Source organism: Curcuma longa, chromosome 3, assembly GCF_044706935.1.
Source record: "Curcuma longa cultivar G26 ecotype Majalengka, Jawa Barat chromosome 3, ITB_CL_G26_1.1, whole genome shotgun sequence".
NCBI lineage: Eukaryota > Viridiplantae > Streptophyta > Magnoliopsida > Zingiberales > Zingiberaceae > Curcuma > Curcuma longa.
The window spans coordinates 871,355-895,368 of record NC_133863.1 but is presented as its reverse complement, the minus strand read 5'-3'; the positions used below and the strand labels follow the sequence as shown (position 1 = coordinate 895,368).

At 38.5% G+C, this 24,014-nt stretch overlaps 3 protein-coding genes across 9 annotated transcripts; 1 reads left to right on the top strand and 2 right to left on the bottom strand.

Moving 5' to 3' along the window:
• Window positions 1–5: 5 nt before the first annotated feature.
• Window positions 6–9,698, bottom strand: LOC141823520 (putative purine permease 11). Of its 7 annotated transcripts, none has more exons than XM_074710811.1 (2): window positions 9,558–9,698; window positions 6–1,397 (listed from the first exon to the last, which is right to left on the bottom strand). In XM_074710811.1, the coding sequence occupies exons 1-2, from the start codon at window positions 9,562–9,564 to the stop codon at window positions 292–294; spliced, it is 1,113 nt and encodes a 370-aa protein (XP_074566912.1). In that variant the 5' UTR covers window positions 9,565–9,698; the 3' UTR covers window positions 6–291. The 7 variants fall into 7 exon arrangements, with proteins under 7 accessions (XP_074566912.1, XP_074566914.1, XP_074566915.1 ...); XM_074710813.1 differs by having other exon boundaries at window positions 6–1,394; XM_074710814.1 differs by lacking the exon at window positions 9,558–9,698 and adding an exon at window positions 1,851–2,286.
• An 871-nt stretch (window positions 9,699–10,569) lies between these two features.
• On the bottom strand, window positions 10,570–15,217 carry LOC141824539 (ras-related protein RABH1b-like). Its single transcript, XM_074711848.1, has 6 exons — window positions 15,003–15,217; window positions 13,988–14,058; window positions 12,044–12,132; window positions 11,703–11,814; window positions 11,134–11,224; window positions 10,570–10,944 (listed from the first exon to the last, which is right to left on the bottom strand). Exons 1-6 carry the CDS (start codon window positions 15,117–15,119, stop codon window positions 10,798–10,800), a joined length of 627 nt encoding a protein of 208 aa, XP_074567949.1. The 5' UTR covers window positions 15,120–15,217; the 3' UTR covers window positions 10,570–10,797.
• A 7,263-nt stretch (window positions 15,218–22,480) lies between these two features.
• On the top strand, window positions 22,481–23,301 carry LOC141825735 (putative B3 domain-containing protein Os10g0537100). The gene has a single exon (XM_074713121.1). The coding sequence runs from the start codon at window positions 22,524–22,526 to the stop codon at window positions 23,217–23,219; it is 696 nt and encodes a 231-aa protein (XP_074569222.1). The 5' UTR covers window positions 22,481–22,523; the 3' UTR covers window positions 23,220–23,301.
• Window positions 23,302–24,014: the final 713 nt, after the last annotated feature.

The window sequence follows — 24,014 nt, the reverse complement described above, 5'->3', positions numbered from 1 at the left end:
TCTTGAATTCTCGTTACTGGCGGCTGGGTTCCTGACCTCCTGCGTGCTCGGGCTGGCGGCGCTCTCGGTTCTGTCGTGGATGTACAGGTACTCGACCGGGAAGCGGCCGCCGGGGGCGGACCAGCTGGAGGAGGCGCGGCGCCGGATCGCAGCCAAGGCGAGGGAGTTCAAGGACCAAACCGCCGCCCACCAGTGATTTATTCACGCATAAGAATAAAATAAACGAATAATTCCAGAAGAAAAATCTTCACTTATTCATACAATACAGTGATCGGAAAATAGTCACGAACTTCAGGCGTCGCCGGCGCCGGCGCCATAACCAGAGAGATGCTCCGAAGCCTTCTTAGCTCTGCGGTAATCCAGGTAATCCTGATACAAGTAAGAAGCAAAACCCCAAATGGCCAGCAGCATCGCCACAACCTTGATCCCGTCCATCTTCTCACGAAAGAAGATCACGGCGAACACCGGCACGACGGGCAGAGCGAGGGTGCTGATCACGTTGGAGAACAGAGAAGACACCACGAAGATGAGCCCCACGATGCCCACCGACGCCAACTGCCACGAGAGGCCAGTCCAAACCAGAGTCATCACGTAGGACACCTTCCCCTTCTCGAACCCCGCCATCTCGCCCTTCAAGCCCCTCCACTCCCCGCTCGCGAACAAGCCCACGACGGCGACGCAGGTCGCCGTGAGAGAGGTGTAGATCTGCATCTCCAGCACGACCCTGAAAGTCTCCTTTCGGATCACCTTCTGGAACGAGAGCTGCATCAGGGAGAGGATGAGCGAGTAGGTAGCTGAGGCTCCCAATGTCAGCATGAACCCGAGCACGTACTTCCCCTTCGGAACGCCGCCGGAGCTTTCGGAGGCTTCATTGAAACCGAGTATGGCGGCGGAGAGTGTCAAGAGGACGACGGAGTTCAGTATGCAAGCAGTGAACTTCTGGGAATTCAGGTAGTAGGAGAAGACGGCGTTGAAGGCGAGTTGAGTGGCACAAATCAGAGAGTAAGTAGAGACCGGAACGTATAGAAGACCGTAGGAATACATCAAGTTATCGACGCCGATGATGATGCCCAGACCGAGGTATATTCCGGCGATCTTCCAGCGAAGAGCAGGAAGTGTGGCTGCTGCAGCTGTGGAAGGAGGTCGTTGTTGTTGGTTTGAGAGGAAAAGGAGAAGAGGGATGAAGAGGATAGGGAAGCCGGCACTCTGGACGAATGTGGCCATCCACTTGCTGTTGCCTCCTTCGTTGTAGTAGAATCTTCCGAGAAGGGTCGCCGCCGTTTGGCCGGCGAGGAGGAAGAAGATATTGAGGAACACCAAGAGCCACCATTGCCATCTTTTTTTTATCCTTGACGTTGTTGCTGTTGTTGTTGTAGTTACTGACAGTGTTTGATCTACTGGAAGAATCAAATAATTCATCAAGATAGCTTCGATCGAAACTAGGAATATGAACACTTTAATGCTTCATGATGATGTTCTACTTTCTGAGTTGTTGTTGTAAGCAGTTACCGTAACTGCCCACCATGCACGCCTCTGATCTTCGTGGAGCAGAGAGCCTCTCCCTATTAAAGGGAGAGGTGAGGATGGGGCAGGGGTTCCGAAGGCTTTGTGCTGTGTATGCAAGAAGTTTGTGCGTCCAAGTTCAGAGAGTCTACTGTGTTGGTGCCGGAGTGAAGAGAAAGAGGGAGAACGCCAAACAGAGAGGATTTGGTTTGTGGATTTGCGAAGAGTCTTCCGTCAGTGATTACTCTTCCGACAGAAGCAATCTTTGCCGCCGGAGCCGGAGACGAGGCACGCTTCAACAGGTATAATTCTAATATTGGTATCAGAGCAAAATGTTAGAAAAATACCTGTTCTGTTCGGCCGTCGGAAGAACAGCGCAGAGGCGCTGTTTGTTTTTTTTTTTCTTTCTTTCTTTCTGTTCTCCGCGCTTCTAGTATGCGTGAAACTCGATCGGTTTGGGTTTTGACGCGGGAAGCTTTGCCTTCGGGGAAGCTGGCGTCGGTGGGGATGGCGCCGGCGGAGCAGGCGCTGGCAAAGGGCTGGCGCCGGAGAAGAAGAAAAGGGGCAGCGACACTGTGCTTCGTGCACAGGAAGAAAGAAAAGAGCCGGCGGCTGAAGTCCGGCGTCGGCAGCAAGACAACCAGTGTTGTCTTCGTCTTTGGCAGGGCTGGTGCCGGCGAGGCCGGCACAGGCTGGCGCCGGCAGGGCGCCGACAGGGTGCCGGCGGGGCTGGCGCCGGCTAGCACGGGCAGAAAAGTCGGCGCAGGCAGTAGGAAGAAACGAAATTTTTTTTAGGGCACGGGAAAACATCGAGAAAATAAGAAACGTGTTTTTACACGTTAATAAAAAAAACAACTTTATTTCCTGTCCCTGTCGACCTTCATTTCAATTTTTTTTATTAAAAAAAAAATAAACAGAGAAATCATTTTGATTAATTGGGTTGTGTCTAATGCATGGAATTAAAAAAAAATGGTGGCAGCGTATGGTGGCAGCGTACTGTGCTTTGAGCACAGTTAAAAAAAAAAAAAATTATTATTAGCTGCTATTAAAAGAATGGGCTGGGTTGTTTTTGGATTTGGGCCAGTCCAAATAACTTTTCCATGATAGCACACCACTTAGAAAATGAATTTGTTTCATTTATTTATATCATCTGATTAATTGAATTTGATTGATCTGATTAATTATATTTGATTAAAAAATGAATCTGTTTTATTTATTTATTAATCTGATTAATTAAATTAGATTAGAAAAATGAATTTGTTTCATTTATCTATTAATCTGATTAATTAGATTAGATTAAAAATATGAATCTGTTTCATATATCTAATAATCTGATCAATTGGATCTGATTAGAGTTGACATTGGTCAACTATACTCATAATTGAGAAGTTGTTTGAACAACTTATACCCTAGAAACAACTCAATAGGCTGAGAAAATTTGATATCATGCATGGTGCTCAAGTGCCTGGGGTGCTTAGAGCTAGATGATATTTTTAGTTCTCATGGAACACTACCATGTTGAGTCTTCAAGGTGCCGATCGACTGATCAAAAGGATCAGTTAACAAAGCCCCTATAAATCAAGAAGATTTGTTTTTCTTGATTTATTGTGTTAGATCTATGCCTGTATAAATTGAATTAAGCTGGTATATGTACTGGTTTGTCAGTTTTGTACTGACTTCATTAATTTCAATTTTTCGAGATGGCACAGACGAATACTACTATGACTCGACGCGAAATGATGCGTAATAAGCTGAGGGAAATTATCTAGTGGATAGATTATGATCCAGCTTATGGAGTTAGTAGACACATGGGGAGGTTGAACAGACTATTTTGGCGCCTAGAGATGTAGGATTTTTCGATTCTGGACAACTGCAGGATTTAAGCTTTGATTCGTTCATTGCCTGAAAACCTGCAAGTTGAAGCACTTCAGATATGGGAGCGCCGTAAGGGACGTATTACATATACTGAGTTGTGCACAGAACTGCTTCACTATGCTGATTGTGAAGAGGATCCAGAAGAAGATCCAAGAGAAGACTCTGGAGAGGACACTTCTGAGGGATATTTGAGTTCATCACAGGATTCTGTATCCTGGCATCATCCAAATAATATCCCAGTTGAAGATGTTTCTGTTCAGCCTAAAAGGATAAGCTATGTTTGGATTATCACTGCGCTAGTGTTTGTCCTAGTGGGAGTGATAGTTGCTTATCTAGTTTGTTAGAGTTGTTGTCTAGTTAATTATGAGTAAAAATGTTAAAGATAACATTTAAAGTAGAGTTCTTGTTATTTGTTAACAATGTACAACACGTTTTAATGATATGTTCATTTTATGCTGTTTGCTCTACATGATGCATGATATTTAATTAATGTATACTCTTTGATTAGTTCATTATGAGTATAATTAATTAACTTTTAAATGATAAGTTCATTTAATGATAAATATCATGATTAATTAATGATTAAGTTCATTAAAGATGGGATGTATGTAATAAAATAGATCAATGCAAATTAGATTGGAACATACAAATGATGAGTGAGAATGTAATTCTCACTTGATTTTGTAAACCAAATCAAATTTACATTGAGTCAATTTAGAGATTACATACATAAAATGACATACACTGAATATCTGAATAATTTGTTTATTTATGATAGGTTATGGCAACAAAGAACATCATAGCTGATTTAAATAATGGAGAAAATTTTAATGGGGATAACTACAAAAACTGGCACCTTAGGATACAGGATGTCCTAGAGGAACAAAAAGTTCTAGAGGCTATAAATCAGGTCATGATTGAACCTGTAGATGGTCTTACTATAGGAGTGAGACCAGACCCTATCAAGAAGAAGGGAAAGAAGACTGGAAAGAAACCTAAAAGCAAGTTGACTTGCTTTAACTGTGGCAAAGAGGGTCACTTCGCTCGGGAATGTTCTGAGCTGAAAAAGGTTTCTCCTAGTGTGTCTTCTTTTTCTGAGCATTTAGTTGCTAGTTCTGTGTTGTTGGCTGATTCTTATCCTTTGTGGATTATAGATTCGGGAGCAACCAACCATGTAACTCGGGAACGAGTTACGTATGTTGAGTACCATAGGGTACCAGCTGGCAACAAATGGATTTATGTAGGAAACAATGCAAGAGTTGAAGTCAAAGGAATCGGCACTTGCAAACTTAACCTTCGTGGTGGAAGTACATTGTTTCTACATGATGTTCTGTATGCTCCAGAGATTCGAAGGAATCTTGTTTCTGTAACTAGTCTTCTTGAATTAGGGTATTGTATTAATTTTTATAGCCGGTGTGTGGAACTTAAGATTGACTCAGTGTCAATCGGATATGGTTATTTAACGAATGGTTTTATGGTTCTTGATGTGGAACCAAATATCAGTTGTGGAATTGATAGTTGTTTTTCAAACATTGCTCTTACTAGTGATGCAGATATAACTGATGAAGTTTGGCATGCTAGATTAGGACATATAGGACAAGAACGAATGAATCGGTTGGCTAAGGAGGGCCTCTTGGGCACTCGGGCTAAGATTAACTTGTCTATATGTGAGCATTGTCTTGCTGGAAAATCAACTAGAAAACCATTTGGAAAGGCTATTAGGGCTGAATCACCATTGCAATTGATTCATTCGGATATTTGTGGTCCAATGAATGTGAAGGCTAGACATGGAGCTTCTTATTTCATTACATTTATTGATGATTTCTCTCGTTTCGGTCATGTGTATTTGATTTCTCATAAATCTGAAGCATTAGATTGCTTCATTCGTTATATGAACGAAGTTGAGAATCAAATGGAACGTAAGGTTAAGACCCTACGCACTGACCGTGGGGGGGAATATTTGTCTGATATGTTCAAGACAATATGTAATGATAGAGGGATTATTAGACAGCTGACAATCCCTGGAACTCCGCAGCAAAATGGGGTTGCTGAAAGAAGAAATAGGACTCTTCTTGAAATGGTTAGGTCTATGATGGCCCAAGCTAATTTGCCTATTTCCTATTGGGGAGATGCATTATTAGCTAGCGGCTTATATACTTAACAGAGTGCCTTCAAAATCAGTTCCATCTACCCCATATGAACGTTGGACTGGCAGAAAACCCGGATTTGAGTAATCTGAGACCCTGGGGGTCAGCTGCCTATGTTCATGATAACTCTCATAAATATGGAAAACTGGGACCTAGGGGTAAGAAGTGTATCTTTATAAGGTATTCTGATACTTCTAAAGGTTATGTTTTCATTGGTGAGCAGCAAGATGGAACTATCTCTGAAATAGAGTCGAGAGATGCTACTTTTCTTGAAACTGAGTTCCCAATTAGAGGTGAGGTTGAGAAGACAGTTCCTCTATTTGAGGAGGATGAGACATTATCAACCAAAGAGGTGTCTATAGAGATGCCTGAACCTAGTCAACCGAGTGGGAGTAATTTGCCTAGTCATGAGTTGACTTCTCAACAGCCCAACTTACGAAGAAGTATTCGTAAAATCAAACCTAAGAAGAGGTTTGATATTGAGAATGAGGCATTGATGACACTCCCAGTTGACGATGATGAACCTCAATCTGTTGAGGAAGCATTGGGATGTAGAGTTAAAGAAAAGTGGAAAACTGCAATGGTTGAAGAGATGGAGTCTATGAATAAGAATCATGTTTGGGACTTAGTCGATCTTCCTCCTGGCCGAAAGGCCATTGGGAATAAATGGATTCTCAAAATAAAGAGGAAAGCTGATGGATCGATTAACAGATACAAAGCTCGATTAGTTGCAAAAGGATTTACCCAAGTAGAGGGTATTGACTTTGAAGAGACATTTTCTCCTGTAGTAAAATTTGTATCAATACGAGTTATTTTGGCCTTTGTGGCACATTATGACTTAGAATTACATCAGATGGATGTAAAAACCGCTTTCCTTAATGGTGAACTTGACGAGGAAATCTATATGGTTCAGCCAGAAGGTTTCATTGCTGAAGGCCAAGAGGATAAAGTATGTAGACTTAAAAAATCTATATATGGGCTAAAGCAAGCGTCAAGACAATGGAACATAAGATTTAATGAAGTCATTTTATCTTATGGTTTCGAAATGATCAATGAGGATCATTGTGTTTTCCTGAAAAGGGAAAAAGGAAAGTATGTCATTTTATCATTATACGTTGATGATATGTTGATAGCTGGAAATGACATAAGGTTTGTGAATGAAATCAAGAAGTGGTTATCATCACAATTTGATACAACAGATATGGGAGAAGCCGAGTACATCTTAGGAGTGAAGATCATTAGAGATCGTTCTAAAAGACTTTTGGGTTTGTCTCAAGAGACTTATATTAATAAGATGTTACAACAGTTCGGCATGTCTGAGTGCAACATAGAACAGACACCTATTGTGAAAGGTACTGTTCTGAGCAAGAATATGTGTCCCAAGACTCCTAATGAAATAGCCGAAATGAAGAAAAGACCATATGCCAGTGCTATTGGTAGTTTGATGTACACTATGTTGTGTACACGTCCCGATATCAGCTATGCTGTTGGCTTAGTGAGCCGGTTCCAGTCAAACCCAGGACCGAGACACTGGAAGGCAGTAAAAAGGATTTTCAGATATCTGAAGGCGACAACAGATTATTGTCTCTGTTTTCAAGGATCAGATATGAGCCTGAAGGGCTATTCAGATGCAGATTGGGCTGGGGACCTGGATGATAGAAAATCCACATCAGGCTATGCGTTCTTGCTGAATGGTGGCGCCATCTCCTGGAACAGCAAGAAACAGGCTTGTGTAGCCTTGTCAACTATGGAAGCTGAATATGTGGCATGTTCAGCAGCTGTGCAAGAAGCAGTCTGGTTAAGAAGGTTCCTAAAGCATCTGAAGATTGCTGAAGACAGTGGGAGTCCAGTTACTGTCTATTGTGACAGTCAAGCTGCAATAGCTTTTTCGAAGGATCCCAAATATCACAGCAAGGGCAAGCATATAGCTATCAAATATAACTTTGTGAGGGATATTATTGCTAAAAAGAAGGTGATTCTTGAGTATATCCCTACAAGAGTTATGCTTGCAGATCCTTTTACTAAGCCAATGACTAGAGAGTCATTTAATGAGCATGTAAAGTCTATGGGACTTCGAAGAATGTAACAAAGTTGTAATTGACAATCAAATATTGTAATTTGATTAAGTAAAATGCCATAATTTATTCAGTGTATGTGAAAAGTTACATTCTTGAGATAAGATCTCGGTGAGCATGTTGGCAGGTAGTGATTGGTCCTCTCACATGGACAATCATCTCTATTTGTTATGTATGAATAGAGGTAAGACCGGTGCTTATAGTTCAGCTTAAGCAGCTGTTAGCTTATGTAGCTGTTAAAATTGTTACATTCCTATAAGCTGGGGTCGCCTTGATATTGGAATCAAGATGAGATCATTTAAAGTTTGATGATCGAAGTAAATGCTCCCACCATTTACTAAACCTGTTTTGAAGCCAGATTAGAATTTATGTGTTAAATTCTGGATTAGGCATTGGGAATGTCTAGATCGAAATCTGTACGATGTTAATTTGAGGAAAACATGCACTCTTTTTGGTAAAGAGAATAACATCGTAGCATGTGATTCATACCACATGTGCTAATGCGACAATTAGGGTAGTAGGAGAATGGATCCCTGCTTCTCTACTATGTGAGCCCTATGAGATTATATGTTGATCTCAGTATTTGCCCTTAAGTGACTATTTGGCTGTCTACTTGAAATTCTAATCAGTGTCTGCTACTTTAGCGTGTATCCTATGACTATGGATGATTCGGTCTATGGAGCATAACTAGGAAAGCGACTGATTAGAATGAATAGATTCTAGCTAAAAAGGAAGATTAAACATATTTACATCTTATGATGTTATTCACTGGTCGACCCATTTCTGTTATGTATAGAAATGTTTGTGAATATTGAATATGGAACATGCTCTTGACATAATAGTCAAATTGAGGGATTAGAGATGTTCATATTGATGTAAATACAAATTATTTAATCTGGGTAAATAGCAAGACATAATGAGTCCAGGAAATGGTTATGTACCATAAGAAGAGTGATATGTATCACTGGAGAACGGCTAGGTGCCACCTGGATGATGGTTGTGAGCCATCAGATAAATGACTGTGTGTCATTTAGAAAATGGTTATGTACTATTTGGGGAGCGACTAAGTTAGGTGTAACAACTTTCTTAGTGTTGATCGCTCTATGAGCAGCTATGTAAGGTGTAATAACTTTCTTAGCAATGAATGCTCAATGTGCTTGCTGTCGCACGAACCATTTTCCTATGTATGAATTGGTTGTTCTTACAGTCTATGTGACTGAGCATTCCGGTTATATTTAGTCTATGTGACTAGATACCTCTTAATGGTCTTTGTGACCATTTGACTTTGTGGCTTCACTTGGACGAGTGGGAGATGTAAGCAGTTACCGTAACTGCCCACCACGCACGCCTCTGATCTTCGTGGAGCAGAGAGCCTCTCCCTATTAAAGGGAGAGGAAAGGATGGGGCAAGGGTTCCGAAGGCTTTGGTTGTGCTGTGTATGCAAGAAGTTTGTGCGTCCAAGTTCAGAGAGTCTACTGTGTTGGTGCCGGAGTGAAGAGAAAGAGGGAGAACGCCAAACAGAGAGGATTTGGTTTGTGGATTTGCGAAGAGTCTTCCGTCAGTGATTACTCTTCCGACAGAAGCAATCTTTGCCGCCGGAGCCGGAGACGAGGCACGCTTCAACAGGTATAATTCTAATAAGCACATCTTTACGAGTCAGATCGGAAACTTGTCCCACCGCACATAAAAAAAACCCTAGAAAAATCTCATCGCATTGAAATCGAAAGAGGTAGCTTTTCCTCGGAGCAAAAGAACAAATTTGATTGGCGATTGAAGGAAAGAGAAAACAAAAACAACTCCGCTATCTCAGCGAGCAAAAATAACAAAAATAGTGTCGTTCGGCGGAAAAATACAAAGCAAATCACAGAGCAGATTGCGAAACATCCAAAAAAGGCAGGAAGGAATTCAAAACGACGAAAGGAGAAAAGGAAGCCAGAGAAAAGTAGGGAAGGATTACCAGCCATGTTAAGCTGCTAAGCTCGCCGTCGATCGGTGTTTTGGGATTCCTTCTCCTCCTCCTCCTCGTTCTTCTTCTTCTTCTTCTTCTTTCTGTGGCCAAGACTGAGAGTGATCTGGATTGGTTTGAATGGGGATTGTATTCGTGGGATTTGCGTTACATTGAGAAGAGCGGAGCGGTGTATAAATACTTGGCCGGTTGTGTCGCAGCCGCCTTAACCGTATGAAAAATAATAATTTTATTTTGCTAATTTCATTATTTTTTAAATTGACATTATTCCTCTCGATAAATTAAAAAATTATAATTAACCACTAAAATATTATTGAAATCATCGTTATATCATTACCTTAATTGGGATTTGTAGAATCCATTGAAGTTACATCATTGCCTTAGAAGTAAAAATATATAAATTAATTTGACTACTTTAATTTAACTACTTTGTTTGACTACTTAATTTGTTTTCGTCCACCCATCCTAATATTGTTTTCGTCTAGCCACTTAATTTGACTACTTTAATTTAATATCAATTATTGCTGACGTCGAAAATGAATTGGGAGTGCGTGATAATAAAAAAATAATATTAAAACGATAAAAAAAAATTTAAGTATTTAGTTTCCATAATATATTTATTTAGAATCAGACAAAAATATTTATAAAATCAAATTTTGAACTGAAAATAGTAAAGCCATAATATTTTATAGAATATGCACTTGTGAATTCAAATCAATTCAGTAAAATTTAAGATCTAAATTTTTTATTTCATAAAAATATGAAATTCAAAATTTTCACAATAAATTTTTTTAACTTTTGATGTTCTATAATTTTACAAGATCTATAACTATCATATAAATAATTTATTAACTCAAAAAATCTATAAAATTTCTATAATTTAACAGGGTTAGAATTTATAAATTTTTGAAGAAATATTAGATAAAAATAATGCTTTTAGTTAAATACAAATCATTTTAAAATTATTTACAGTACGATGAGGAAAAATAAGCACGCGTAACGGTAATAAAAGTAGAGACATCTTTTGATAATTTTAAACGAAAACGAAGTACTAACCTTAGTTTTGTTCCAATGAACAATCCAACTTTAAAATTAAATAAAATGCATAATCGATCTCTACAAATGGAAATAATCTGACCTTGTTGAGAGGAAAATGGCCCTGATCTCAAGAACCATGGCTTCTTCAGTTGGCTAATGCAGTAGGTACAACACAAAACTGTGAAGGATGAGATTAACAAGCACAACCTCCAGATTGTGACTGCGACTGATACGAGTGTGCATTTGTTCCCTTCAGGTTAACATCGACCATGTCGTCGTGCTTTTCAGAAGAGAAATTTTCCATCCCTGGCAAGGCAGCAGCAATCTTCCGAAAGAGATTCTGAAGAGGTTGAGGAAGCAGTTAGTCAGTATCCACAAAATCCTTGGAAAATCTGAAATCTAGGGTTGAATTTTCCTCTTTTAGATCAATAAATAGGAAATAGATCGTTTTGATGGAAGAATTGATCTATTAGACCACTGTAATTTGTAATGCATAAACATGGAAGTGATTTCGAAGCATGATAGCTACCTTAATATTGAAGCCAGCTTTTGCGCTTGTTTCAATGAACATGACACCGAGCTCTTGTGCTTTACCTTCTCCTTCTTCGATTGAGACTTGCCTGTTAAATAACAAGAAAAAGAATAATGCTGGCTCAAGCCTCAAGCACAAACTTGGGAAAAGAAGTTGACATGCGATGATCACAAAGCAGCCAAGTGAAAGATCTTTTCCTGTAAAGAGTTTTGAGTACTCATGATGAATTTCATTTTTATCCCTAAAAACTCAATCAATACTTATATCATTGGATAAAAATTGTAAACTGCAACTGAATTTATACTGATTGATGATATTCTTCATGATTTACTATGACCACTTTTGTAATACTGAGTGTTGAATTCTGGCAGAGCTCATTCAATGTTGAACATAATGGACGCCTAGTCTAACATATAAACAAACTCAAAGTATGGAACATGGTGACAAGTGAAGATATAAATAAACATCAAAATCCATACTGCTTATTCTTTGGTAATTGAGTTTCCGAAGCATTGCAGAGATTCGAAGAAAACCATATTAAATAAGAGTTTAGAGACATCAATCACCTCTTGTCGACCAAGTCAGTTTTGTTCCCGACAAGGACAATAATAACATCACTTCCCCTCTCTGTTCGAACCTCTTCGATCCACTTTGAAGTATTTAAGAACGATTGACGATCTACACCAATACGAAGTAGCTAATAAGTTTACAATAGCCAATACAGGAAATAAAACTGAAGTTTGCCTACATTTGTCATACTTTAAAATTTTGTTCCTAAAAAACATTGATCAAGTGCCTAACCAAAGTTGCAGCAAGCAGAAGAAAGTCAAGCAAAAACAAAAACAAGGACCAAGTCCTTTGGACAATTATTATCAAATACTACACAAGATTTACCAAAGAAGCATACTTGCAACATCATAAGCAATGACTGCAACTGATGAGTCACGAATATAACTTGGGATGAGGCTCCTAAATCTCTCTTGTCCAGCAGTGTCCCTAGAAGCGATTGAATTCAGAAAAGCATTGAAACAGAACATTTTGGATATAAAAGCTACTGCTACCCTTCAAAAAAAGAATACTTTGAGATATAAAAAATCATGAACTATTATTTATGAGGACAAATTATGCAATTATAATTTTAGATCCATGCAAACTTTCCATTATTATCTTTCCTACTGAGAATTGCTTGGCATTTCTCTCTGGCTGTTGGCTTGAGTGGACAATCATGCAGTTCAAATGATTATGACGCTTGTACAGAGCACGGAAGACCTACACAGAGTGTGAGGTGAGTCATGACCTAGTGCCCTGTTCTATGTGTGAACAGGTGCAATCTAGAATTGCGATGAGCATATGTAAACATTCTTCGACCTAGATTTTAGGTACTATATTTTTTTGCCACGATTTCATACTAAAGTTGGAACAGCATATTGACACAAGTGCAACGAATGTTGGCAAACAAAGTTCTTGGAATTTAGGAGTGTTTAGGTGATATTTTGTCTGTATTTTATCTTCCCATTGGAGTTGAAAGTAGAGGTGTGAGCTTTGTTGTAGATGGTATGAGCACAGCTTGTCAAAGTGTCCAAGTATCTCTGTAATTTGGATCTAATATTATATACATTTAGATTCTCTTAGAAATTGTAGACTTCATGTTTGGCCGATTGTATTCCTTTATTATATCATTTATTATTGTTGTCTTCTTGTGTTGGATGAGGTTATTTTCAATTGCAAACAAGGTCGAGTTATAGGATCTACATGGGAAATGAAGATTTTGCATGTAGTTTCGTGGTGTGATGGTATTCAAATTCTAGGTGAGTATCATTCTGCAGGGGGTGATTCGAGTTGATACATAAAGACATCTACCATCGTGATTTCTCAGTAATGTCAACACTAACAAGTGGTGTTAGAACAGCTTCAATGCCCGCAAGAGGTAGAAAGCTGATTGGCCATCAACAATTTAAAATTCCAATCTCAAGTTTATATGACAAATAGGTTTATGTTAGTCAATGCTCACTGGTGTTCATTTAATTTACCTAAATAGAATATTGAAACAATATCAGGTAAGATAACGAATATCCATGGTGCTAATTATTAGATAAACATTACATGAACTCTCAGAACATTCAGCCATAAAAAGATGCAGCTAAGAAAAGTACAGGTTATATATAACTACATATACGATCTTGACCTATAGGACTTGCAGAGCAATGATACTGTCATGAATCACAGCAACTGGATACTTGAATGGTGCCACCCATAATAGAATACTCTAAAAGTTTGACACTAACACAGTTTGTAACTTTTTAATAAACAAATTGTCGTAGCCGCCATCAATGCTCTTCGATATCACAAAAAATATGCTCGATATAAGGGTTGACATACAGCTCATGATGTTTGTATCAAAATCAGCACCCACCAACATAAAATACTTAGGCATATTATATTCGGTCCTACACATTAAGTATCATGACATCTGGGATATTCCATAGTATACATGTAGCAAGCACTCAAGTATCTCAACATTATATTGACTGGTCTTTCTAGTGAGTTCAGACATACCCAGATATCATTCATTTCTGCTAAGAATTCCAGAGACTGAATTAAACTGCCTTTCAATGCCAATGGCCAGTCAATCTTAAATGCCAGAGCTTTATTATTAACTCTCAATTTGACCAGGTACAATTTTGTTCCATTTGTGCCCAAGATTATAATTGAATCGATTCGCCATATCAAGAAATTAGAGAATTAGGATTAAAAGAAAAAAATATTATCTGACGTTGAGTGTCAACCATTCCCATGCATGGAGATAACTTTCACAAAATTCAACTGCAAGGAGGGAAGGCAATAAACCTACCAAAGTTGTAGTCTGACTGTTCGGTCTTCAAGGTACATAGTTTTTGAGAGAAAATCTATACCAATTGTAGCCTGTTCATCATGTTAACTTCAAGATGTCAGATCAATAATCAAAAGGAGGATACAGATACTATCTTGAATTGGATTTAGCAAAGTTTAGATTGTAAATCCTTTCTTCTAGATAAAAGAAACTAATCCGTTTATAATCAATCAATAGAATATCAGGAATTAGAAATGCATTTGTCGGGTAATTGACTCCTTCAAATTGCAAGAACAAGTATCATCACTACATAATCTTTATGGTTGCAGATATGCTCTTTTGCCAAGGTAATGTGAGGGAGTGTTTTGTGTGCGTGTGTTTGTGTCTGTGAAAAACAGACGACTAGGAAAAGAGGACTCCTATTGAATAAACTCTCTTTTCTGATGCGAGACCTTGTGATAATTCTCTCTGAACAGATATCACTGATATGTGAGCATAAAATTCAGTAGCAGATGCATGTACTTAGTTTTTTTCCCCATCTATGTTTGATGTTTTCAAAGCCGCTTGGTCAGTATCTCATTTAATTGCACAAGAAGTAATGGCATGCTCTGTTATCAACAATTAAAAATTAAATTCAGTTCACTGACATATTATTAAAATATAGAGAATAAAATAGTGTTTGATCTAACTGATTACAAGCAGTGGCATTGTCAAGTAACAAGCTTGAATCAGAGTTCTCTCTCATCATGTTTCTGCTAAAACCATCCTATCACCTCTATCGTCACAATCGTTTAATCTACATACCATTCTTAGATTCTCAAGAAAATAAAATTCAAGAGTGGCATCCTCCTTCCATAACCGTCTGAATTGCGACAGATCTCTAAGATGAAGACAACTATGCAATGGATCTATCTAGGTGCAGTACAATCAAAAACCTTAACCAAACGATCGCCGACAAAATTGCATAAATCAAGCATACGAAATCCCGATCTGGATCCCAGAATCAAAAATAATATGGAGTGGAACAGAAATCGACCTGGTAGGTGTTGTCGAACTTGTCGTACATGAATCGGGTGATGATGCTAGTCTTCCCCACGGACTGATCGCCCAGGAACACCAGCTTGTACTTGGCGAGCGCCGAGACCGGGGCCATGGAGATGCTTCAGAGAGATCGAACGAAGGATCTGGAGGAGATGGAGATGGAGATCGAGATAGTTGGGGATCTGAGAGCAGGGAGAGGAAACAGAGATCTCGAATGCGATCGAGATTAATCGTCCATTTGGGCGACTGCTATTCCCGTTTTATACGCCGCTACATGCGAAATCAAATCGTCGAGTTGGTAAAATTTCATTTCAACCCCGGTAGTTTTCCCTTTTTATAAAAATATCTTGAGTTTTAAAATCTTTAAATACATCATATAATTTTTTTCCATTTTATTTTGAGAAATGAGAGCATGTCTATAAAGGCTCTAAAGAACGCTATAGAAATCTTCGGGGTCATGGTGTTGCGGTAAGACATTCAGGTTGTGATCTAGACATCCGCGATTCGATCTTTTCCTCCAAATGGGAATTGTAATCAAAGGATGCTGGACTGTGTGTGCTTCCCGATTTACCTTGGTGCCCGGTGGATGTGCGCTTCTCGATTTATCCTGGTGGGATTATCATTTTTTTTCTAAATAACACTATAGAAATATTATTTCTAAGATTTACTAGTTTATATACATTTAATAATTGTGTTTCCCCCTTTTAATTTTTTTTTGTGCAAGAGGAGTAAAAGTTTAAAAAGTTTGGACGAATGGAAAGGGATGACACAATCATCTTTTCTTAATATAAACACATATCTTTGGTCCTCCTAACATGAAATTTCGAACTCCATCCTTGATTATACTCCAGTGAATATAGTAGAAAGATTATTTTTAAATTTTAACTAGTTTAGTAAAAAATTATAAGATATTCTTGTAAACAACAAAAATGAGAAATAAAGATTTATTTTTAAAATTATAAATGTCTTTTTAGCCAAAACATATAAATGTTTTATTCATCTAGCATTAACTCAAATAAAAAAACATGAGTATAAAATGACTTCAAATGATGAAGCGAGCCTAACCGGTAGGTTATTTTTTTTAAAAAAATAATGAATTTAAATCTATTTAATAGTTTTAGTTAAAACTTTTAAGGACAAAGATTAAAAGGGCATTTCTTATTTTTGAAATTATTAAAATGACATTCCTCTTTAATTTGTTATTAAAATGCTACCCCACCATCACATACAACCCGTTATCACATACAATTACTCAACTATCTTCTATCATATTATTTTCATTATTATATTTTTCTTATATTCCCTACTTAAATATTGAGACACGCATTGTAATAATTACATACTCATAACTATTGCACATTATAACAGTTATGATTATAGCAACTATGATTTCGTAGTTGTTGCTGTACAATTGTAGCAACTATGATTTTATAACTACTACAACTAAGTGTCACACAATTATGATAATTACAGTTTCATGTTGTTATATAATTGTAGCATTTATGAAATCTTAATTATTACAACATAAATATTAGATAAGTTTTAAAATATCATAATTTTTTACTCAAGTTGAATTACAGGACAAACACTATATCAAATCGAAGCTAGTTTAGAGATCTATATTTGTTATCAGATGTAACTCATAAATGCCCAATTTTAAGCTAAAAAATTATTATTTAAAACTTTTTTAGAAGTTATAAAAAATTTTAGTCCTCTTTATTAATGTTGTTTTCAATGTTATAGTAACTAAAAAATTATAACTACTACAATTGTTGTAATCGTAATAATTACGAAATCATAACTATTACAACCATTGTAGTTGTTATAATTATAAGTACAACTATTATAGTTGTAGTAACTACAATTTTGTAATTGTTATAACACGTCTGACAGATTCAAAATTTAAACAGTAAATATAGGTGAAATAATAATAAGAATAGTATTGTATGACAATTTTTACAGGGAGTGAATCATAGATGTTTGGCCCCTAGGCATAACTGAGTTGGTTACGACGGAATATAGTTGCAGAAGAGGACAAGGACTCGTTCGTCGAGATAATATTTTTTTCCGTCGTAGCCAATTACAATTTCTCGATTTATCTCTTTATAAATAATTATGAAAATCGTATGAGACTGTTTGGATATCAGAATTCATGAGACTGTTGGGATATCAGAATTCTATTTTTTTTAGAAGAATCATAGATTCCCTATCCAATTTTTAACTGATCTTTCACACCTTTGTAAAAAGATGGAATCTGCCACCTTAGCGGCCCAGACCTTTCACACCTCAATCAATAAAAAGTGAGAGTGTTGAATAACTCTAGAAAGACTTAACTCAGGGGCTAGATGTTGCAGGTCCATCCAGGCAAACGTAGTGTATGGATAATCCAAATTCTACTCCTCACCTCTCTTTACTTCTCTTCTCTCCTTTCCCTTTCTCTTCCTTCCTCTGCAGTAAACAGCCCCAAAGTCTTCCTGATTTAGATATTTTCACTCCGTCACTTTTCAACTGCATTCGAGGAAAAGATCGACAAAAAACAGAGTAAAAAAAGTAAACATCACGCATCCATTCACGATAAGCGAAGCTTTTTAGTACAAAATTAGAGAAACGAAGTTGCGATTTCAAAGGATAAGCGGAACACGGAGCCAGAATCTCCACAAGCAGACGCTAAAAAACGCAACTTTGTGCGTCCTTCGAGGAGGAAAGCAGAAACTGGGTCACCGGGCGCCGGAGGCGGCGACGGGGGCGGCGCGTCCGATGGCGTAGGGCGGCGGAGGATGAGGCGGCGGGGGCCCGGCGAAGGGCAGGTAGCGGAGGATGAGGATGCACACCCGCCGGGGGATGGGGACTCGGAGCAGAGCCTCCTCCATCACGCCGGCGGCCGCCGCCGTGTACTCCTCCAGCACCGCCGCCATCATCGCGACGAGTATCATTTCCGCCTCTCTTTCTTCCTCTTCTTCTGCTGCTCGCGGTCGCCGGCGAAAGCTACGGAAATCGACCTCAATTTGTTCAGGAAGAAATCCACGGATAATGCTCCCCTTTATATACAAAATCTATCGATTTAACGCAGCCGCCAGACGGTACCCGCATTATCACCCGTATTGTTATTGGGGAAAAGAGTGGGTCCCTAACCCTAGCCAATGCTTGTTGCGGTGACGAAAAAATGGAAATGGCCTGTCGGGACGTGGATCTGCTCAGGTGGGGAAAGATCCTATATATTCAATTCGACCCCTAAAATTTACTATTTTAACTCCCCCAATCCTTAATGAACAAAAGTTATAGTTATTTTAGAAAACAACAACAAAAAAAAAGAGTTTTTTGAAAAAGATAAATCTTAGAAATATCTCACTATTGTTGTCGTGTTGTTTCGAAAAGGAAGTTTTTTGTGCTCAACTACAATTATTCCAAGGAGTGGCTTGAATGGAAACAATGATCAAATGAAATGACAAGAGATTCATTTGGCATTTGGCCACTAGCCATCCTTTTTGATGTGTTTGTAATAACAATTGAAAATGGCAAGCTTAAGATATTTTAATGTCTTAATCTTATAATGAAATATCTAGATGTTATCAAGAAAAAATTCGGATTCTCTTGTTTGTTTCTTGAGTATTTGATTATGATAGCACACCTATAAAGGTAATTATTATATAGAATATGTTGTACTTGACTAATTATATATTTTCTTTTTTTTTTAATACTGTTTATAATCTAGAAGAGAATGAAATTTTATTTTCAACATTTTTATCATTAAATGATTTTCTCAACTTATATATTCGATTACATAAGTTTACATAATTATGGGCTTGGGCCATGACATAGTCTATCAAAAGCCCAAGAAGGCCCTTGAACTTTCTTTGATTGTATTGTGCTTAAAAAAATGATAAATTTCAATCAGTCTCATGGACTCAATTCCTGAGGTGGCCGGTCCGGTCCCATAAAAATTTTCCACCGACCACTAGGATAAATCGGGAAGCGCATACGGCGGTCAATCCAGAGTATTGTGCTTAACAAATATAATTAATAAGTTGTTATTGAGTCGACTACTATCCTTAACGCTTACTTAGCAATAAATCAAATTATCTAAACTTAAAAAATCTAAATATTTTGATTGGTCTTTCTTTTGAAAATCCAATAGAGTTATATGTTGCTTCTGCCGTCCTATCTAAAAATGAAATCTAAATCTTAAGAGATCAAATTGCATCCTATTTATTTATTTTTATCAGTATATATATAATAAAAAATTTTACCCAGTTTTTTTTATTTTTATTAATTTTTTTCCTTATGATTAAGCCATTTAGAGTTTTGTCTTAATTTAGGAATTGAATTATAGTATTACACATAAAAAATAAAATAAAATAATTAAATGCACATGAGATGTACATCATCTTGTCCTAATAAATCGCCAAAGACCTAAACACATGCGCATGTACCCTCTACCCTCTTGAATACTCTTTATATCTATTCGAACCCCTCAAACAAGTAACTATTCAATTTTTTAATAATATAGGTATCCAATTATTCAAACTGATTAATTTTGAAAGTGATCAGTCCGGCTTTATAAAATTTTTTTTATCGATTATCAGAGTAAATTAGAAAGTGCGAACGACATGTCGCTCTATAATCAACATTTTAGGATTATTTTCTTACTAGAGAAAATTAATTTATAGTGCACCGTAGTTAAGAATCGACTCATAGATATCTGATTAATTGCAAAAATATTTTGTCAATGCATCATAGTGTCAGGGGCAACTTGCAAAAGATAATAATGCTCATCCCAGACGCCCCTTCACTGCTTAGCCTAAGGCCTCATGGAAGGGAGATAAATCACGGTATCAAGTGGCTTTCTAAGTGAGAGGAACTAATTCTCAAAGAGTATGTATCTGTGGGAATTCAAACCTTGCTCTATGTTCCTATTTGAGATTGTCGTGAGATAAGTCGTCGGACATCTGAATTCTGGGGGACGGAGTCGTTGAAAACCCAAGGATCACTGCACTGATCAGAGAGCATGTGAAGCTTAATAGAGAAAGAGAGTTAGAATAGAGGCAAAAGAGTGCCTTGACCTAGTCACACCGACACTTAAGTTAGGTCTCTGGCGGGGCCTTAGGAGAAGAATAGTAGATAAGCATATACAGAGGTAAGTTTGCGCGTATGCATACCTTGGTCTGCGAGAGCGGACTCTGTTTATATAGTGCAATAGGAGTGAGATGTCACATCTACGATAGAGAAAATATCTCATCATCTACATCTCATACTGTAAAAGGTCATATTGTATTAATCGCACATCGTAGTACAACGTCATTCTATGTATCATGTGACACACACATGCTATGCCAACTCACGTGCGTGTCACTCATGTTATTATTGGATGTCAAAGGGTTTGGTTTAATGAAGTGATGGATGTTGGGTTAAGGGAGTTGAATTACCTAGGAGTCGAGCCTCAAGGAGGGTAGGTGACTCGCGTCAGTCGGTCTTCATGAGATAGATCGGTGAGTCGACCTTTACCGGGAAGACATACGGATCAATCGGCCTTCATCGAGAAAACAGATCAGTCGACCTTCACGAGGGAGACTGATGGATTAGGAGGTTACATCTATCTCTTCAATCCGACATATCTTTTCTAATGAGATGAGATTTGACTTGGATAAGGATGTCCATAACACTCTATTATTGTAAATTTACCATCTAAGCACTAATTTGATTACACTTAAGGGCAACAAACAACTATTTATTATTATAAATTTATCATCCGATCGAATACTAATTCTATTATGCTTGTGGGGATAATAAACAACTATTCATAGTCACAAGGAGGAAGGAAGAAGGAGAAAGGGGGAGGAGGAAGGAACAAAGACCAAAACCTTTATTGGCCAGGTCAATTATTGGAAGCAAAGTATTAGTTTGCATCCAGTGCATTAATTGCCTGACCCGCAGCTTTTTGCCTTATGCTTCCAAACTAAGTTAATGCAACATGTTCCATGCTCTTCAAATACACAATAAGAAAATTTAAAAAAAAAAGAAAAAAAAAACTCAGATCTTTCTTTCAAAACAATAAATTATTATTATTTTCTTTTACTTTCTGTTTCTCCTTTAATTTTACGCTGTCCTTTTCTCTCTTTTTATATGCATGACTCGCTGCAGAGAAAAAGAGAGGTCGAGAAAGCGACCCAACAACGAAGAAGGCTTCCGACGCGCAGTTTCCGTGACCATGAGAATGAATAAGCGCTACGAGAGATGGCCAAAAATCTACAATTACGATCTAAATTTAGAACATCTCTGCAGATCGATCGATGCATGCATGGCGGATATATATTTTCTGTTTATTTAATTTTTTCCCTGAATCCTTTCGGGGATGGTGTCGCCTCCGACAGCGCAGGACGTCGTCTTCTCCGGCGACGGCGCCGCTTCTGATAGCCCCAGGAGACTCCTGCCTTCCATGGCGATATCGATCGAGAAACAGATCAGGAGGAAGAGAAAATTTTGAATAACTACTGAAAACGAGTTCTATTAATTATTGTTAAGCAAACTATTTATACTTAAATTATTTGCATAGGCTGGGGACATTCCAAGTGGCATCGCCCTCCTTCCTGTAAACCTCTGCCATACACTCATCATGATATCTACTGATGACTGCAAAATATCAGCATGCATGTACCTTTACACCAGTAAATCCTACACATATATAGATCGATAATGATCACCGATACCTAGAGCGGTCCCTGTTCTTCACTCTCACCATGCGTCTACACTGAAGGACGTATTTCCAACACTCAAAATACGTAGGATCTAGCTGTGGAGGACCCCCACCTGCTCTTGCCCATGCTTAACTGGGGAGTGCCATGGAAGCCTCTGTACTTTTTATTCTCTAGTTTGGAGAGCTAAGTGTGGATGGTTTGTGAGCTCATGGCCACTGTGTTAGCTCTATTGGTCGAACTGTAGATGCATCATGCATGCACTCAATGGACAGTTTTTCTCCTTTGCAGGGTATACGTATACTGTTCTGTGCACTGTGGACTGGCGAGCCAATGACAATAATAACATTAGGTCAGAGTTTTCACAGGAGACATGGATATAAATTCCCCATATGATATTCAAAAAGGACAGCCTCACATGATCAGCTAGACTTCTGAATTCTGCCCTAATCGATATAATTCATTGAAAATCAAATCATACTGTCATTTTAACAGTGCGCTCTTAATTTCCTGCCATGAAACAGTTGCTTTATGTGCTTTCAACTTACTTAGAAGAAGATGACAATGGAGTCGATCGATCGAGCGAGCAGATGAGAGTTTAAAAACATGTTGACCCTCACATGAGCTAGCTAGCTCAATGAGATGCATGATTCATGGTCCCTGCTGCCGGGCCACCACCCCCGTCACAGTTCATCCCCCTCCACTCACTCACCATCTCACGTACCTTTCAGGCCTTTAAGTTTTGTGTGCTCCGCCCTTTCCGACTCATTTCGCTTCTCTCCTCGTCTTCTCTTCTCTCTGATTTCTCATCTTCTTGGCTTGTTGGCATGGAGGAAGACGGTGGCTCGAGGGAGTTGATGTTCGAGAAGGTGGTGACGCCGAGCGACGTCGGGAAGCTGAATCGGCTGGTGATACCGAAGCAGCATGCGGAGAGGCACTTCCCGGCGCCGGAGTCGGCCGGCGAGAGCACCAAGGGGGTGCTGCTGAGCTTCGAGGACGCGTGCACGGGCCGCGCCTGGCGGTTCCGTTACTCCTACTGGAGCAGCAGCCAGAGCTACGTCATCACCAAAGGGTGGAGCCGATTCGTCAAGGAGAAGGGCCTCCTCGCCGGCGACACCGTCTCCTTCGCGCGCGACCGCCAGCTCTTCTTCATCGACTGCAAGCGACAGAAGCGCAGTGCTAACTACAATTGTTATCTCAATGATTACAATAATTACCGGCCGATCCTCCGATGTTTCTCCTTCGCTTTCCCTCCGCCGCTCCCCCCGCCGCCGTGGAGCTACTTCGGGCTACCGCCGCCGCTCCCGGCGGCGGCGCAAGTGCAGGGGATGAATTCTGTCGGACATTTTAGCGAACAGGTGGCGTCGGCAGGAGGCACGAAGCGAGTCAGGCTCTTCGGAGTCAACTTGGACTGCTTCCCCGAGTCCGCCAGCGTCAAAGAAACTCCAGCGAGGTCGCCGCCGGCGGTGGCTGCCATGACGAACGAAGATCGAAAGCGCTCAGATTTGGATCTCTACTTATGAGGAAGAAACACAAGCATGTGTAGTAGTAGCTAATTATCAAGTCCTATCTATGTAATAATTAATTTAAATCTGTTTAATTGTAAGTATAATTTGTTTAATTTACACCCAACATTCCATTACTGATTTGCATAATCAACAACAATTTGTTTGGTTTCTTTCATATTTTCTTTCTAATTTGTATTCAATTACTCAATAGAGAGAAGCCTTCATCTTCCTCAGCTTCTTCTTCAGCAGCAGCAAATGAAACAATACCAATCTACATGCTTCAGGTCAGATCTATTCACTTCTCTCAGATTTCATTCTTCATTGTGTTCATCTTTCTGCTTTTCTTTTCTGATTTCTATAATTTAAGTAGATGTATTAATTGTTCAAGTCTCAGTATTTTCTGAGAAAAAAGGACAAAACAAAGGAGGTGAAGCAAAGCAGTACTGTCTATAATTAATACAATTCATTTAATTATATAAACAACTTGTTGCTTACAATTTGCCAGAGAAGATCACTTTATATCAATCTTTCAATTCACAAGACAATTATTTGACTTAGGGTTTTGCTTACTTTGAGTATATATAGATATATATGCTTGTTCTTTCCTTGTTTTTGAGGTCTTCAAACAATTGATTAGGAGAATTAAGTACTTTAACTTTAGTACATAAGCAAACTTTCATCCTTTGATACTTTTGAATATAAGAGGGATCGATGTCTTCTTTTTGATTTCATGTGATTTAGTGAGAAGTATTAATGATGATCGAAATAGTCTAAAACCAAATTAAACATGTAAAATAGGAATAGGATTGA